General features: G+C 36.0%; 1 protein-coding gene across 4 annotated transcripts in view; it reads right to left on the bottom strand.

The window, feature by feature from the left end:
- The window catches only part of eif3eb (eukaryotic translation initiation factor 3, subunit E, b), a 39,895-nt gene that overhangs the window by 10,018 nt on the left and 12,951 nt on the right, over window positions 1-16,926 (bottom strand). For 3 of the 4 annotated variants that reach the window (NM_001362621.1, XM_087294628.1, XM_087294629.1), the window contains 3 exons: window positions 14,662-14,788; window positions 10,226-10,327; window positions 3,912-4,021 (listed from right to left, as the gene is read on the bottom strand). In NM_001362621.1, coding sequence (NP_001349550.1) covers window positions 3,912-4,021; window positions 10,226-10,327; window positions 14,662-14,788 — 339 coding nt within the window. Of the gene's footprint in view, window positions 1-3,911; window positions 4,022-6,019; window positions 7,704-9,784; window positions 10,328-14,661; window positions 14,789-16,926 lie in introns of those variants that run through there. The other variant, XR_015516017.1, reaches the window with a different exon arrangement.

A 16,926-nucleotide genomic window follows, 5' to 3' on the forward strand; every position in this document is an offset into this window, starting at 1 on the left:
CTCTCGGAGCAGAAAATCCATTGGAGTGATAAACACAAACTAATGACATGAATTAGGATGCACCACCATATCTATGACTACATGTGAAGACAGCGGGGTATTTAAAAAGTCTAACAAAATAAAAAATGTGGCTCAAATAGTGCTGTTCAAACACTCATATCACTCCAAACCCCACAATTTTTTTAATTATATTTTGAGAACGCAAATTAAGAAATTGAGACATCTGTTCACTAAATGGAAAGTCTTTAAATATTTTAGATTTGCTTTCATTTTCTGTTGCATCTATTTCTCCTAGATTTAGATTCTTATTGTTATTATTATTAGGGACCGAGCATCGGTGATGCATAGACCCTATTGGAATTGTTCTGTTTATTATCCTTATATTATTATTCTGTTCAGGAATTAATTGCATTTTTGAGAGTCTAAACATGCCCAAAAACTTGCACACACATCAGAAGTACAGAAAATTTACTTATGATAAAGGTTTCGGAAGTGGGTGTGGCATTATAGCTTGACAGATTCACCTATAAAAATGTCAACAAAGTGCCCTACGAGCTACATTTCACATACACATACGAAAATTGGCACACATCAAACATGTCAATACCTACAAAAAGTCTTTTGAATCGAAAACCGAAAGCCAACAGGAAGTCAAATATTTTTAACTTCCTCCGCACTTTTTGCCATTTCCAGACATTGCACATTAACAAATTCCTCCAAGGGATATTATCAGATCATCAACAATATAGGGCATTATCATCTAAAGGCCTTGGCGATATATAATTGTGAAGATCCAGAGTTTTCGTCGAAGGGTGTGTCAGTGGTGTTCTCACAAACTTTGATGTTTCGCAACGAAAGAGGAAGTTATAACTCAGGCATGCATTGTCTGATTTTCCTAAAAATCCACACATTTGATAAGAGTCTCTACCTGAGCACGTTTACATGCCAATATCCAGTTACAGTAATAGCGCCACCTGCTGGCAACAGGAAATTACATGTTTTACACTGTAACAAACTCAGATCGAATTCAAATACCATTAATCTAATCCAAAGACCTTTGTGATGTGAAATTGTAAAGATCTAGTTTCCGTTGAAGGGCCTGTCCATGGCAGACCGACGAAATTCAGAGTATTGCTATTGAAGAGGAATTACTTATAAAAGTTAATATAGACTTCTGCGTCAAGCATGCACATTTCCTCTAGTGCAGCCTGTGAGCAGACGCATAGCCCTCACCATGGCTAACGCGCACCTCTTCAAAAATGTAACTACACAAACAGCACACAGAAGTATAAGTGCACAACTACACGGAAGGCAGGGTGGGTCACGCTGACCACTCAACATAGAAGTATAAACCAGCCTTAAATCAGCCACACGGACACTGCCTGAAAATTCACAGGTTCAATGGGATTCCTCTCCTGAAGACATTTACATGCCAATATTGAGTCATAGTCATAGCGTAACCTGCTGACAGAACAAAGTTTGGCATAAACGGGTGATTTTCTCAAGTTTATTTTTTAGATGTTCATTCATTCATTCATTTTCTTTTCGGTTTAGTCTCTTTATTAATCTGGAGTCGCCACAGTGGAATGAACCGACAAATTATCCGGCATATATTTTTCGCAGCACATGCCCTGCCAGCTGCAACCCATCACTGGGAAACATTTATACACACCCATTCACACACATACACTACAGACAATTTAGCTTACCCAATTCACCTATAGCGCATGTCTTTGGAAACTGGAGCACCCAGAGGAAACCCACGCGAACACAAGGAGAACCTAAATACTCCACACAAAATAGAACTACACACCTCACTGCTCAAGCTTGATGCGCTGCTCTGTTACTGATGTAAAGCCCCGGTTGTGAACATGCACACCGAAAAAATAGCAATGCTGATTTTGCGCCTCTCATGCTTACCGGCATAACAGTCTTTTATGCGGAGATGTCGGCACACTGTTAGTTTTGCAAGTTGACAAAACAGAGTTTAAATTATATGATGATCCTATTTAGACTAAGCATGGCTCCTGATAAATGTTTTCTATGAAGCAAAAGGAGGGACAGTAGCTATGTTTCCATCCAAAAATGAGAATGAACTTTATGCTCAAAACTGCATTATCGCATAAAAGTTGTGCGAATGAAGCACCGTTTCCATCCAACGAGTCAAAGCGAACAAAATCGTCACTTCCCGATTAACTGGCGCCAAATATCAACAGTAAAAACTGCATTTGCTGCAGTAGGAGAAGCTGCATCAATCTTTTCTAAATGAATGCGCCTCAGAAGACAATCCTGACATGCAGTGAGCGCGCAGTGGCGTTTGAAGGTGTCAGACGCGGAGCACAGGCGGTCATGATTCTGGAGGTCATTAATAATATAATAACACTAAAACTGAAACGGTAAGGCGTTTTATAATGACCAAAACAACATTTTAGATGTTTTATAATGTGCTCAGCCTGATGTTTTGTCCATTCACAAACATTTTAAGCTTCACATGATCTCTTTTAACAAAATCACATGACCTTTTTTAATAATTAAATTAATTTAATAAATAAAAAGTTTATCCTACCCAGTTAGGCGCATAAGTTTTTTATGCGCATTTTCAAAATTTATGCGCATCATGGCGTTTCCATCAACTGTTTTTTTTATGCGCATTTGCAAATGGAAACATAGCTAATGAGTAAGGGAGGTAAGACTTAATAAACCTAATTCTCAGCCATGAGTCTAAAGCAGGTCGCACACCAGAAGCGCCGCTCGGCGGCGCGCCGCACAGCGCCACGCAGCACCATGTATTTTAGAATTCTAAACATAGGTTTCTATCAGGATACACACACCGGCGCCGCAAGTCGGCGGCGCCCGGCGACGGCTCAGGACGCAGTTCATTTTTCAGCCGCGCCACAGAGCGCCATCTGATTAGTTTCATGTTAAATATCATTCGAATGTGCGCGTCTGGTGTGCGATACTTTAAACTGTCATGTACGCGCCGTGTCGCGGCGCCGAGCGGCGCTTCTGGTGTGCGACCTGCTTAAGACAACAGATAATTCCATAAAACATTTTTTTTGCATTATAGAGAATTGCCTTCTATAGAATTTCATTCACATTAAATTAATACTCTTGTAAAAAATTCTTAAATGATTTTAAAATCAATCCAGTTTTTACTTTAGATTTTTTCAATTACATTTAGGATTAATTTCTGTTATTTATTTAGAATAATAATTGTATAATAACAAAAAATACTGTTATTCATTTAGAATAATATATAATTTATTTGTTTTATTTAAAAAATAATAAAATTATATATTTTTTTTAGGAAGAGCTGTGCCCCAGTACAGCTTTATGTCTAGCAATGCCCCTGTATTAAACCCATTAGTTTATATGGATGTATTATTTAGATGTCTTAACAGGCATTTGGGTGTTCAGTAAGACAGCAATCACTCAAATTTCATTAAATTAAAAATAGCTTCACTAAAGAAAAGCAAATAACTTATGGGTCTGGAATAATATGAGAGTGAATAAATATAAAAAAATTTTTGGAATATAATAAACCTAAAATAGCTTAAATTAAACTATTCCTGAACTACAATGCTAAATATAATATGACTTATATAGACTTAACTTTGTAGACAAACAAAAAATTAAAAAGTAACTAAATTTCCACTAAAATAAAAACATAAAAATACAAAGAAGTATTCTCTCAATTACATAATAATATGCCAGCCGTACTATCATCTATCTCCATCTCACTCTCCATCCAGCTGATTCTTCAGAATGTACAGCATTGTGAGGTCTCTCGGTTTTTGTCAGACTTGGCTGGAGTCCGCTGATCCTGGCATTGCAGTGAATCCTCACAGCATGCTACGCTCTTTTTACAGCATAAGAGGATTAGCACACACTAGTCTATCAGGCGGCGCTACCTGATGCTGATGCACTGATGGATTCGGCAGAACGTCTCAAAGATGAACAGCCGAGCGTTTTCAATGAAGTCCTCCAAGCAAGCAACCAGGAAGAAGTCATTTACCAGCACCTTCAAAACAGAAAAAAACTCCATTAACAATCGTTTGGAAGTTGAGCAAGTATTGTTGATGATCTACCGAAAAGCACAGAGCCTATTTTTTTTTTTTTTTAACCAGCCAGTCTAAAACTTAATTTATTAATAAATAACCTTTTTAACACGAGTAATTTTGGTCACACTTAACAATAAGTTTTTTTTTTGTAGTTAATTTATTTACTAATAGGAATTAAGAATGAACAATACCTTTACAGCATTAATTAATCTTAGTTCAGCCAAATTCATGCTTGTTATCAGTAGTTAATGCATTGCGAGATAACATGAATTAACAATGAACAACTGTATTTTCATTAATCACCATTAACTAATTAACAAATACTGTGATAATTGTTTTTTTCATTGTTTGTTCATGTTAGTAAATGCATTAACTAAAATTAACTAATACAAACTTATTGGATAATTGTTTATGCAGAAAAAAATCTTAAATATGTTATTAAATACCTTTTATATAGCATTTTTTATACAAAAAAATAAGACTCTTTAAACTTTAACAGTATAGAGTGTAATTTGTGCACACAAATAGCACAAATTAATAGAAAAACTGGCGAGGCAGTGGCGCAGTAGGTAGTGCTGTCACCTCACAGCAAGAGGGTCACTTGGTCGCTGGTTCGAGCCTCAGCTCAGTTGGCGTTTCTGTGTGGAGTTTGCATGTTCTCCCTGCCTTCGCGTGGGTTTCCTCCGGGTGCTCCGGTTTCCCCCACAGTCCAAAGACATGCATTACAGGTGAATCGGGTAGGCTAAATTGTCCATAGTGTATGAATGTGTGTGTGGATGTGTGTGGATGTTTCCCAGAGATGGATGGGTTGCGGCTGGAAGGGCATCCGCTGTGTAAAAACATGCTGGATAAGTTGGCGGTTCATTCCGCTGTGGCGACCCCGAATTAATAAAGGGACTAAGCCGACAAGAAAATGAATGAATGAATAATAGAAAAACTTAACTAAGATTGCTGGACACAACAGCATTTAATAGTTATTAACATTGATTATGAGTTACAAATAATAACTAACATCCATTCAAGAGAAAAGTGCCTATAGAAAATCATATTGTGTGAAAATCTATGTTAACCCACATTACACCCTGCTTTCATAAGAAATTTGCAAAAGTGTTGTAGAAAAGCACAGGTTAGGAGAAGGCTACAAAAATATTTCAAAGGCTGGATAAGTTATTTGGAATGTAATCTGATTTCAGGCTATATGACAAATACAGATTTTTACAGATTTTCTATAGCCACTCACTGTATATAATGTTATATAATGAGTGTGTATACTACCATTCAAAAGCTCATTAAAATGTACCTATTGATGGATTGATTGATTTCCTTTCAATATTTTTTTTTTTCAGTTTTTGATGGTCTCATAGTCAAAATGGCTGTATTTATATCTATTTAAGTAAACAACGTACATTTGTGAACTATTATTACATTTCATATTTTAATATATTCAAAAATGTGATGTGTCCTCCGCTGATAGCAAAAAATAAAGTAGCATTGGTCGAATTCAATTAACAAACTTAAGCTTAAATTAAATGTTTTTGTGACTGTGTTTTTTTTCAAAACTTGTATTAATCCTCTCAGTTTATATGGATGTATAATTTAGATTTATTTGAAAGCACTTTGGGCATTTAATAGAGAAACCAAAATCATTTAGATTTAATTCTAAATATCTTTACTGAAGATAAATAAATATAAATTTAAATTCCGGGCTGCACTAAACCTAAAATAGCTAAAACTAAACTTTCTTTATGCCAGACTAAACTAAACAAATCTAATTCAGATTTTTACTTAAATAAAAACCTAAAAATAAAACAAATAGCATCTCAATTACAGCGTATAAAAATGCACTATTCTGTTAAAGGGTCACAAAACCCTAAAACACATTTTTAGAGATGTTGACAGACATATATACACAGTTGAAGTCAGAATTATTAGCCCCCTTTGAATTTTTCTTTTTTTTTTATATATTTCCCAAATGACGTTTAACAGAGCAAGGAAATTTTCACAGTATGTCTGATAATATTTTTTCTTCTGGGGAAAGTCTTATTTGTTTTAATTTGGCTAGAATAAAAGCAGTTTTATTTTTTTTAAACACCATTTTATGGACTAAATGATTAGCACCTTTAACCTATATATTTTCTCAATAGTCTACAGAACAAACCCTCGTTATACAATAACTTGCCTAATTACCCTAACCTGCCTAGTTAACCTAATTAACCTAGTAAAGCCTTTAAATGTCACATTAAGCTGTATAGAAGTGTCTTAAAAAATATCAAGGGAAATATTATTTACTGTCATCATGGCAAAGATAAAATAAATCAGTTATTAGAAATGAGTTATTAAAACTATAATGTTTAGAAATGTGTTGAAAAAATCTTCTTTCCATTGAAAAGAAATTAGGGATACAAATAAACAGGGAGACTAATAATTCAGGGGGGCAAATAATTCTGACTTCAACTGTATGTCCCACATTGCTATAAACACTATTAGGACACACATATTTCCATGACAAGTGAAAATTGAGAATTTGTTTTGTGCAAATTCGTTCTTCCGGTTCAAATCAAATTTTATATACACAAATCCCTCAAGCGTAAAACTGAGCCGGTAGTGTAAAAGACAGAGTAGATTATGTTTTCACAGGTCTGAATGCTGAACGCTCCCTCTGGCCCAACTAGGCCACGTCTCAGAAAGGAGACGAGCTGCCTCATAGCTGTAGGTCTGAACACTGACAGCAGAAATGCTCTAAAAAGCCCAGAGGGAAACCGCGGTAAATTACAGTAGACAGGGATTTGCAGTGGATGAATAGACCTATGGCTGCAAGGAAAAGGATGAGAATTCCTCTCAACATACATCCACGACTGCTTCAAACAGGACAGATCCAGTGTATTATGGGAATCACATGAATGACAATGTTTGTAGCTGAGCAATTTCATGCAAATGTCAACTTCACTATGAAAAAAAAAAAAAATCTTTCACTAAAATAGTGAAACTCTTTCTAGGCTTTATGAGTAAGAAATACCAATTAGTGTGATTTACCAAAGTCACACATGTGCCCATTTCACATTGGTCATATCCAGGGCCAGACGGAATCAGCGGACATTTTTTGCTATTTCTGCAAAGAATTATGGTAAAAATCTGTGAATTTCTGCGGAATTATTTTGGAAGTATCCAGCTGAGTTTCATAACTAAAACCTTAATAAATTAAATAAAAAGTAATAAATTACTGAATAAAAACTGAATAAATTCAGATGTACACATTTACTAAAGTAAATAAACAGAATTAATAGTGGGTTAAAAATCTGCGAAATTCTGTGGAAAATCTGCGGCAAATCTGCGGAATTCTGCGCGCGCAGATTCCGTGTGGGCCAAGTCATATCCATAACGAAGAGCTTTCACATTCATAACATAGCTATTTCCTCATAAATGAAACAATATTAACACTTATGTGCTGTTAGGGATGTTTTCATCCACTCTGGGGTGAGTTTAAGTCTTAATTTGGCCATAATATGTTTTGTGTTTGAGCTAGCAGAATGCTTTTTGTTGACAATTTTTTTTTATGACACAAAATGCTTTTAATTTAAGAAAAGAAAAAAAAAATCACCCTGAACAAAACTACTAATTGCTTAGAAAATGACAGGATTTTAACTCTTTAATTGCAAAATTCATAAATGATGTCACTGATTTAGTGAAAATATAAAGGGCTCTATTTTAACGATCTAGGTGCAAAGTCTGAAGCGCAGGGCACAAAAGCATTAAGGGCGTGTCAAAATCCACTTTTGCTATTTTAAGGATGGAAAAATACACTCTGCGCCGAGGCACAAGGTCTAACAGGGTTGAGCTTATTCTCTTATTGAGTTATAGCTGTGTTTTGAGAATAAACCAATCAGAGTCTCAAATCCAAATTCCTTTAAGAGTCAGTTTCATCGCACCATGGCGCATTTGCTATTTACATGGCAGACGCTTCACTAGCGAGAAAAAGCAGACCAGCTGCAGAGAAGATTTGTTTTAAAACTATTTCTAAATTTAGGTTTAATTTCTTATAAACGAATAATTGAACAAAATAACAAAGTGTGGTCAAAAAACTGAGTTATATTCAAATACACATGCTATGCACCATACAGTCCAAAACCTGACAGGTGGACAAATCTAAGCTTGTTTTTAATAAAACAAATATAAATATGCATGATGCATTGATTTTGATTGACTTCCTTTTTCCCTAATTTACTGTTTGTGGCTGTTTTGGCCCTATTGACTTTGACCATCATAACCACATTTTTATGATTACAAAACCATGACACCATATAACCAAGCATTTTTGATTGTTGATGGTATGTGTGTCTTTGCGCACTTACCTTGATATGTCTGAGAAAATCCAAATATGCATCTAAGCTCTACATGGATAAAACAAAAACAAAGACTGTGCATTTATGCAAAAGTGATTATAATGGAAGACAATGTGGGGAAAACAGCCACCAACAATAAAATTAAAGAGAAAAAATGAAAATCTAACAATGCATCAAAGCCAATAGCCTCATTTCCACTATCACGCCTAAAGCGAGCGAGCCTGTCGCGTTTCCGTTGTCACTTCCGGGGCCTGATTAAGCCAAAGCAGGGCTTCCTCAAAGCCAGCGGCTGGGCTTTTTCAGGCCACCGAATACCTTGGGCCAAAGGAACCTGCTGGGACTTCGTGTGGAATGAAAGAAGAAGAGTTTGCCTGAGTCTGGTTAAGATGGCATGCCGCCATTACACTAGTTTTCGATCACACACGAGTACATGCGCCAAACAAATAAATAAATAAGGGAAAGAAAAACATATAGCTGATAAGTTTAAGATAGGCTTTTCCATAAAACACCTAATAGGCAAGGGGTCTTATTGCTTATGATCGCCCTTATGGTTCCCTTTTAAATGTAAGGCTGTTGCATAAAATAATAAAGTAGTTTGAATTTATATGTGGCAATTCTTTGCTGCGTCCTACTTTGAGTTCTACACTATAATAAAGACACAGCCGCCAGTATTTTTTAGTTGTCGAGAGTTTTGGTCAAGTTTAAAAGATGTGTTTGTGCATGTTGATGTTATAAAATACATTTTATACAGAGTTATCACCGGAAAATGTCTGCAGTTTTATATTATGGATAGTCCGCTGGGTCATCCCTTCGTTAGTGGCGAGACCACTCGATGCACGATGCCAACAGTCAGTCGGCGAGTAAACAAATAAAATTAATGCAAATACATAGGCCTGTGCGCATAGACATATAACGTAATGCTGTACAGTAACATGTCATATGCTTGTTTCAGTTGTCTCCACTTTAATTGTTTTGTGATGATGCGATCTGCCTGCCTGATTCCTGCTGAACTGGGCGGGTTGAGTGACATTGTATTCGAGGGACATTCTGGAGGCCGGATTTGAGTGATGCACTACGAGCTACTAGCCCGACAGTGCAAACGCGACATGATTTCAGCCTCACTGCTCATGCTCCTGGGCTATTGGCATGGCACGGCCCAGCCCGATAAAAGCTCTGTCTTGCAATGGCCCGTTATTGAAAATGCGGCTAATGTTGTTACTAATCGTTCACATGTTCAAGACTGTGATAGATTTTTAAAAATCCAGTCTATAATTAATTTTTATATGGAAAATACATCATTTTGTGTGTTTTATTTTCACCATATCAGTGACATCATTAATGAATTTGGCAATTAAAGAGTTAAAATCCTAGAATTTTCTAAACAATTTAGTAGTTTTGATCAGGACTGAGGTTGATTAACAGATTTATGCCAAAAAAAAATCATAATAAAAAGGTAGTAAATTTGAACAGCGCATAAGGGTTAAATAAAATAAACCATTTTTGTTCTATAGAGAGACAACTCTTATATTTGTGATTAGCATTGTTTCTTTTGGGATGTGCAGTTAATTATGTGGTATACTGTAAACTCACATGCTTTTTTGGCCACATTCATAACGCATGTTTATTTTCCTCATTTTAAATATAAAAATGTTTAAAGACTAATATTTTCAAGATCCCATAACTCTGTCGTTAGTTGTTTTGGAAAATATGACCCGATGTTTCAATATAGTGTTAGCATATGCTTTCTCTATGCAAATAGCTTTTAAGTTTTTACTGCAAATGTCACATCCATAATGCTGGAATTGCTCAGGTGATGATTCTTACCGACTCACATTCCCTTAGTTTTCTCTGCGCGCTGTCAAAATCAAAGTTAACGTAGAGACACTCCACAAACTCGGTGATGGGATCCTTGTACGTGTATGACTCCTGTTGAGAGAGCAAAAGCAGAGTGTGATGTTAATCTCCTGCTAATTTGACAGCGGGTGCCACAGCCGCTGGGTATAAAACGTGATGAAGCCACAAGAACGCCATGACAACTACATTTACAAAGAGACGCTAATTCGCCAGCTCTGAATGCATGCTTAAAGGGAAGCGCATCTTGTATTAGCGTAATGGAATGCAGCACGCTCGTCGAGCTAGAAACCTCAAAGCAGGATCTGTGAGCTCATTCATCTGATCCACAAAGACGGGAATGTTCACAACAATCATTCCGGAAATAAGCTCGGCTCAGATGGTTTCCATAAATACATTTGTACAGCATATATTGAAGGTATGATAAAATGATGTAGAGATAGTGTGATGAATGAATGGTCAGCTAGTTGGTTTATCTAGATTTTTCTTAACCCTTGTGTGTGTATTGATCAAATTGACTCCCCTTTTGTTACAATATTGTGTATATATATATATATATATATATATATATATATATATATATATATATATATATATATATACATACATACATACATACATACTGTACATACACACACTTTTGGCTTTAACATATGTATTGTGTCGTAACCAGTTAAAAAAATTACCATAGCTGAATTTCATCTCCTGAGGATTACTTGGCATATTACGTGTCCGTAACAATGCCATTGATTTTCTTTTTATGCATCAATTTAGGCCCTAGTCCTCATCATTTGGAAGTTCAAGTATAGCATTTAAGGCCATGTGTCCAATAAAGGATTTTTAGACAGCTGAAAATGGCAGCACTCTTCTAAACACTCATTGCTGTGGGCAACGGAGAGCTTCTGTGAAGCATTGGTGGCTACAGTATAACCATGGTACTGTTAAAGGGATAGTTCAACCAGAACTGACAATTCTGTAATCATTTATTCACCCTTTAATTGTTCTAAACCTGTTTGACTTTCTATCGTTTGCTGAACAAAAAAAAAGATAATTTGAAGAAATCTGTAAACCTGTAACCATTGACGACCATAGTATTTGTTTTTCCTATTATGGATGTCAATGGTTATGGGTTTTGAGTTTTCTAAATTCATTTAAAATATCTTCTTTTGTATTCAACAGAAAAAAAAGAAACTCATAAGGATTTGTAAGCACTTGTAATGTTATAAAATGTGTATTTATACAGCGCATTTATTGTGTATGGCCATACACCCAAAGCGCTTCAAAATTGATTGGGGGGGATCTCTCCACACCAACGCCAGTATGCAGCAGCTACTTGGATGATGTGACAGCAACCACAGGACAACGGCACCAGTGCACTCAGCACACCAACTCCAGGTGGAGTGGAGAGACAGTGATAGAGCCAATTCTGTGGATGAGGATGATTAGGAGGCCATGACAGCTAAGTGCTGATGGAGGGAATTTAGCCAGGTCACTGAGGTTACACCCCTACTCTTTACGAGAAGTGCCATGGGATTTTTAATGATCAGTGTCCTCGGTTTAACGTCTCATCCGAAAGACGGCACTCACTGACAGTGTAGTGTCCCCTTACTTCACTGGGGCATTAGGACTCACACAGACTGCAGCTGGAGCGATCCCTGCTGGCCTCACTAACACAACTTCAAACAGCTACCAATTTATCTCATGTGGTCGGTCTCACTTTCAGGTACTGACCAGGCTCAGCCCTGCTTAGCTTTAGTGAGTAACTGGTCTTGGGCTGCAGGGTGATATGGCTTGAGGTTAAGTAAATAGTGAGCAAATTTAAATTTCTGGGTGAAATATCTAATTAATATTTTATTAATATGCTTAAAGTTATAACAAGAATTTCTTCATACCTTGCCCCTTCGTGGTTGGCCAATAAAGATGGGTATCGATTTAGATGTCCAGATTTGAAACAATTATGATTCACAAGCTCTCAAATTTCCCATTTGACTCAGTAAATGTACAGTGGATTCAGTACAAATGCTTAAGACTTTCTACAAACAATCAGTGAAAACTTCATGTGCATGTATATTTATATATATATTATGTATATTAAAAACAGACACATTTACACTTGTCCAATCAGCATAACAAAAAAATTTTACATGTAAACTTGGAAAATAATCAACAAAACTGAAATGAACTCAGCACTCACCAGAAGGATATACTTGAGGTCTCTCCTTCTGTCCAATACTTTGGCTATATGCCACAGAAATGAGCCTGTCAATCTTTCTCTTTTTTTTTTTTTTTAATGACTCAAACACATCCTGCTCCATCTGTGCATCCTTCCATACTTCTTTGCTGCTTCAGAGTATATACACAGATATTTTGACAAGCATATCATATAGAAAAATACCTTTTCACTGACATCTTCATAATTTAGTTTGTACAGAAAGTATTCAGTCCCCCTTTGATTTTCACTTTTTGTTATATTTAAGTATTTTTTTTCCTCATTATTATACACATTGCACCCCATAGTACGGCTGCACAATTAATCGAAAAAAATTGCAATCTCGATTCGACCACCTAGTAGATCTGAATCCAGCATTTCTATGATTCTGTCAATCTTATTTTCAAGTTCAGGAAGGAAGCAAAGTCGGATGCACAAGTCTTCACATTCTTTTACGTACGTTGCTCAGGAACATGGACATCTCCAAAAGGTGTTGAGTCACACTGTATGTATAAGATATATTTCTCCCTAAAAATGTAATTTCTGTCTTCATGCAATGATGTATTTGCGAAATCACACGTGATGTGAGCTGACCAACAGCTGTCACCAGAGAGAGGGCGGGCGCGCGCTTGTGAACGAATCTAGTGAACAGAACCTCCATAGGCTGTGAATAACAGGTAATAAAGTTGTAAATAACACATAGTTTGTGGCACAGAGTGATCGTTTGGGAGCCACGCAGGAAGTAAGAACCGCACTTAGCAGTGAAAAATGATTAATTAAATAATCATATCACATTTTAAAGTTATGATTACGACAAGCATTTGACATGTTTTTCATTCATAGCAAACACAAAGTGTTGTGCATGAAAATAAATGTTCAACAGTGTCAGAATAATTACTCTAGCCTATATAATGCTGAATATAATGCATGAGGGAATCTGATAATGACAAACGACTGATTACCAGTAGAAAAAAATAATTTTAATTATGTTTAACATAACTTTAACATTACTAACATAACTAATAGTGTTGTCAATGACAGATTGCAAGTGTATGTCTCAAACACAGTAATTCAACGTCAGAATTATGAATAGTTGAATTCTGATGTCATCACTTTACTGTACATTAATGACCCTGGAGGAAAACCTCCACCAGAGTGTTCAGGACCTCATACTGGGCCAAAGGTTTACCTTCTAACAAGACAATGACCCTAAAGCCTGGTTTATACTTCTGCGTCAAGTGACCGGCGCAACTCACGGCGCAGGCAACGCGCGTGGCTGGGCATTTATACTTCTGCGCGCTGTCTCCGTTGGTCTGCATTAACACTTCCGAAACGCTAGTGGGCAGTGAGGTGTAAATGTTCCTCTGTGTCGAGTTTCTTCGCTTCTGTTTTGCTATTCTGAACACTTCCTGGATGTACAAGTGACTCAAACTCGCTCATTTTGAGGCAGGAACCAGCGGACGTGCAACAACTTTAACCATGAGGTAAACAAAGAACAAAACTTTCCATCCGGAGCTCCTTCACGGGACTCCACACTTGTAAACAATCGCTCGCGCCATTCGCGCGGCTCTCGGTCCCGCCCAGACTCGTCGGCGCTAGCAAGCCGACCAATCACAGAGCTTGTGCTACGCGTTGTTGCGACGTGTAGTTACAATTTTTGAGAGGTGCACGTCAGTGACGGCGACGGCCACGGCGATGGGCTATGCGTCAGCGCCGTAGCATACGCCGGTGTTTGACGCAGAAGTATAAATCAGCCTTAAGAACACAGCTAAAATAATGGAGTGGTTTCACAACAACTCTGACTGTTCTTAAATGGCCCAGTCCTAGCCCTGACTTAAACCCAATTAAGCATCTCTAGAGAGGCCCACCAACATTTACAATGCAACCTGACAGAACTGGGAGGATCTGCAAGGAGGAATGGCAGAGGATCAGATTTCAGGTATGAAAAACTTGTTGTATCTTTGCCAAAAGGACTCATGGCTGTATTAGATCAAAAGGGGGATTCTACGGATAATACTCACTTTGGGTTTTAATAGTTGAATGCCTGATGATTTGCTATAAACATTTCAGTATCAAATTTTTTTATTGCTGTTTAGAAGACCATTTGTTAAACAGTTGCATTACACAAGGCATAAAAAAATCATGTTTAAAAAAAAAGCATTATGGGAAAACTTGAACACAAAGTAGTGACCATGCTGACCTGTTGGATGACTTTGACCAGGTCTTTGAGAACCTGTCGCCGTTTTCTCACATCCTTGTTGGTGATGACAGCTGTGGACAGGTAGCGGAGAATGTGGGGGCACATGGTCTGAATTGCATTTAGGTACCTGGTGGAAAAAAGACAAAATCCATCAGTAACACATAAATGATGTACTTGAGTAAAAGTATAATTGGCCTAATAAATAACATGCCAGTTCAATTATTTATTCAGACTTGGCAAGCCAAAACTAAGTATCAGTGCAGACTTTTAATATGTAATAAAAATGCAAAAATAATCAATTATTACACACACAGGCACACATTGCCCAAAATGTATAGGTTTAATAAGCTGGAAATAGTGTTATGCAAGTAACTTCAAAAAAGTAATTAATAACTAATTACATCATTAAAATGTATTTAAATCACCTTTATATTTACTTTGTCTGAAAAGTAATTAAATTACTCATTAAGTAATTTCATAGATGTATGAAAACATGAAGCATTTCAAAGCTTTGACAGCATATATATATATATATATATATATATATATATATATATATATATATATATATATATATATATATATATATATATATATATATATATATATACACACACTTCTATACAGCTTAAAGTGACATTTAAAGGCTTAACGAGGTTAAAAAGGTGAACTAGGCAGGTTAGGGTAATTAGGCAAGTTATTGTATAACGATGGTTTGTTCTGTAGACAGCGGAAAAAAAAAAACAATTGCTTAAAGCAGCTAATAATTTTGTCCTTAAAATGGTGTTTAAAAAATTAATAACTGCTTTTTTTCTAGCCGAAATAAAACAAATAAGACTTTCTCCAGAAGAAAAAAATATTATCAGACATGCTGTGAAAGTTTTCTAGGTTTATAATTTGGACTTCGACTGCATATAACATTTATTGTCATTAATTTCTCTTAATAATGTTCAATTGTCGGACAAAACTACCCTTCTTTAGTTGTAAAGTTAACTACGCAAAATTATCAGAATAGCAAAAAATGTTTATACAATTATGTATACATCTTCTATGAATTTATACCATATATTGTCATGAACCAATTTCATTCAGTTTATATTTTCTTAAGCATGTTATTGTCTTTAGTCTGAAAAAATACAAAATACATATACTACATTTTTCTAAATGTATAAAAGTGTTGAATATATATGGAGTAGTTAAGGCAACCTAGGCAAGTACATTCCCTAAAAATGAAAAGCAATCCCTTACTTTATTTTTCAGCAGCACATTAAGCAGCACAACAGTTTTTTGAACTAAATCAGCATATTACAATGATTTCTAAAGGACCATGTGACCGATGATTGGAGAAAAGGGTGCTAAAAGTTCGGCTTTGTCGTCAAAGACGCAAAATGATAAGAAATTAAAAATATTTGTATATTCCTGGGCATTATTTACAAAATTAGGCCCATATCTTTAAACTGTTAAATTATGTATTCATTGGTTGAACCACTTCACGTGCATGCTGTCCAACATTTATTTATTTTACTGGTATTTTGGTTAATGTTCAATGACTTGGTTGCTATCTATTTTTATTTTTTGTCAGACAGTAGATTTTATATTAAAAACCAGGTCGTAGAGAATTAATCAAGTTTAGTTCAAACTTTTCTGAAATGTTTTAATAAAATCTGTTGTTTACAGTATGTGTTTGCCTTTAGTTTTTGCAATCATGCAGAAAAAAATGTGAAAAATGTATATTTATCCACAAAAATAACTCCACCTGCTCCTGAAGCTCCACATCCTCTCCAGGAGCCTCTGGTCGGGAACGCAGACTGCTTGAATTGGGCATTTGGGTTTGTCTGGTATTTAAGCATTTTCATAAAAAGTATTTTATAGTTTGTAGTATTTTTCTAATTGAGAATTCATATCGTGTGTAAATAATGCCTTCACTTGTAAAGACTGTCAAGACAGATTGATTTGGTGATCCTTTATTTTATTTAAACAATATTATGGGTATACTGTTTACCAGTGCAGCCTGTCTCTTTCCCGCTCCCAGTAATGCAAACGTGTGAATAAATGTGTAAGAAATACAGACATATTAACTGTCATTTTACTGTGATCAATTGATTTTTCATCGTTTTTTTTCTTCATCTGAACACTAAAATGTAAAACATATGTGAATGTAAGGACTGCTTTACATTTATCTATGATGGTACTTGCAGGCATATAGACTTGTCCCTCACACCTTATTTCTGTTATCTTTTACTAAGGTAAGCGGGCTGTATGTAC

This window comes from Danio rerio, chromosome 19, assembly GCF_052040795.2.
Source record: "Danio rerio strain M-AB ecotype USA chromosome 19, GRCz13ab, whole genome shotgun sequence".
Lineage (NCBI taxonomy): Eukaryota > Metazoa > Chordata > Actinopteri > Cypriniformes > Danionidae > Danio > Danio rerio.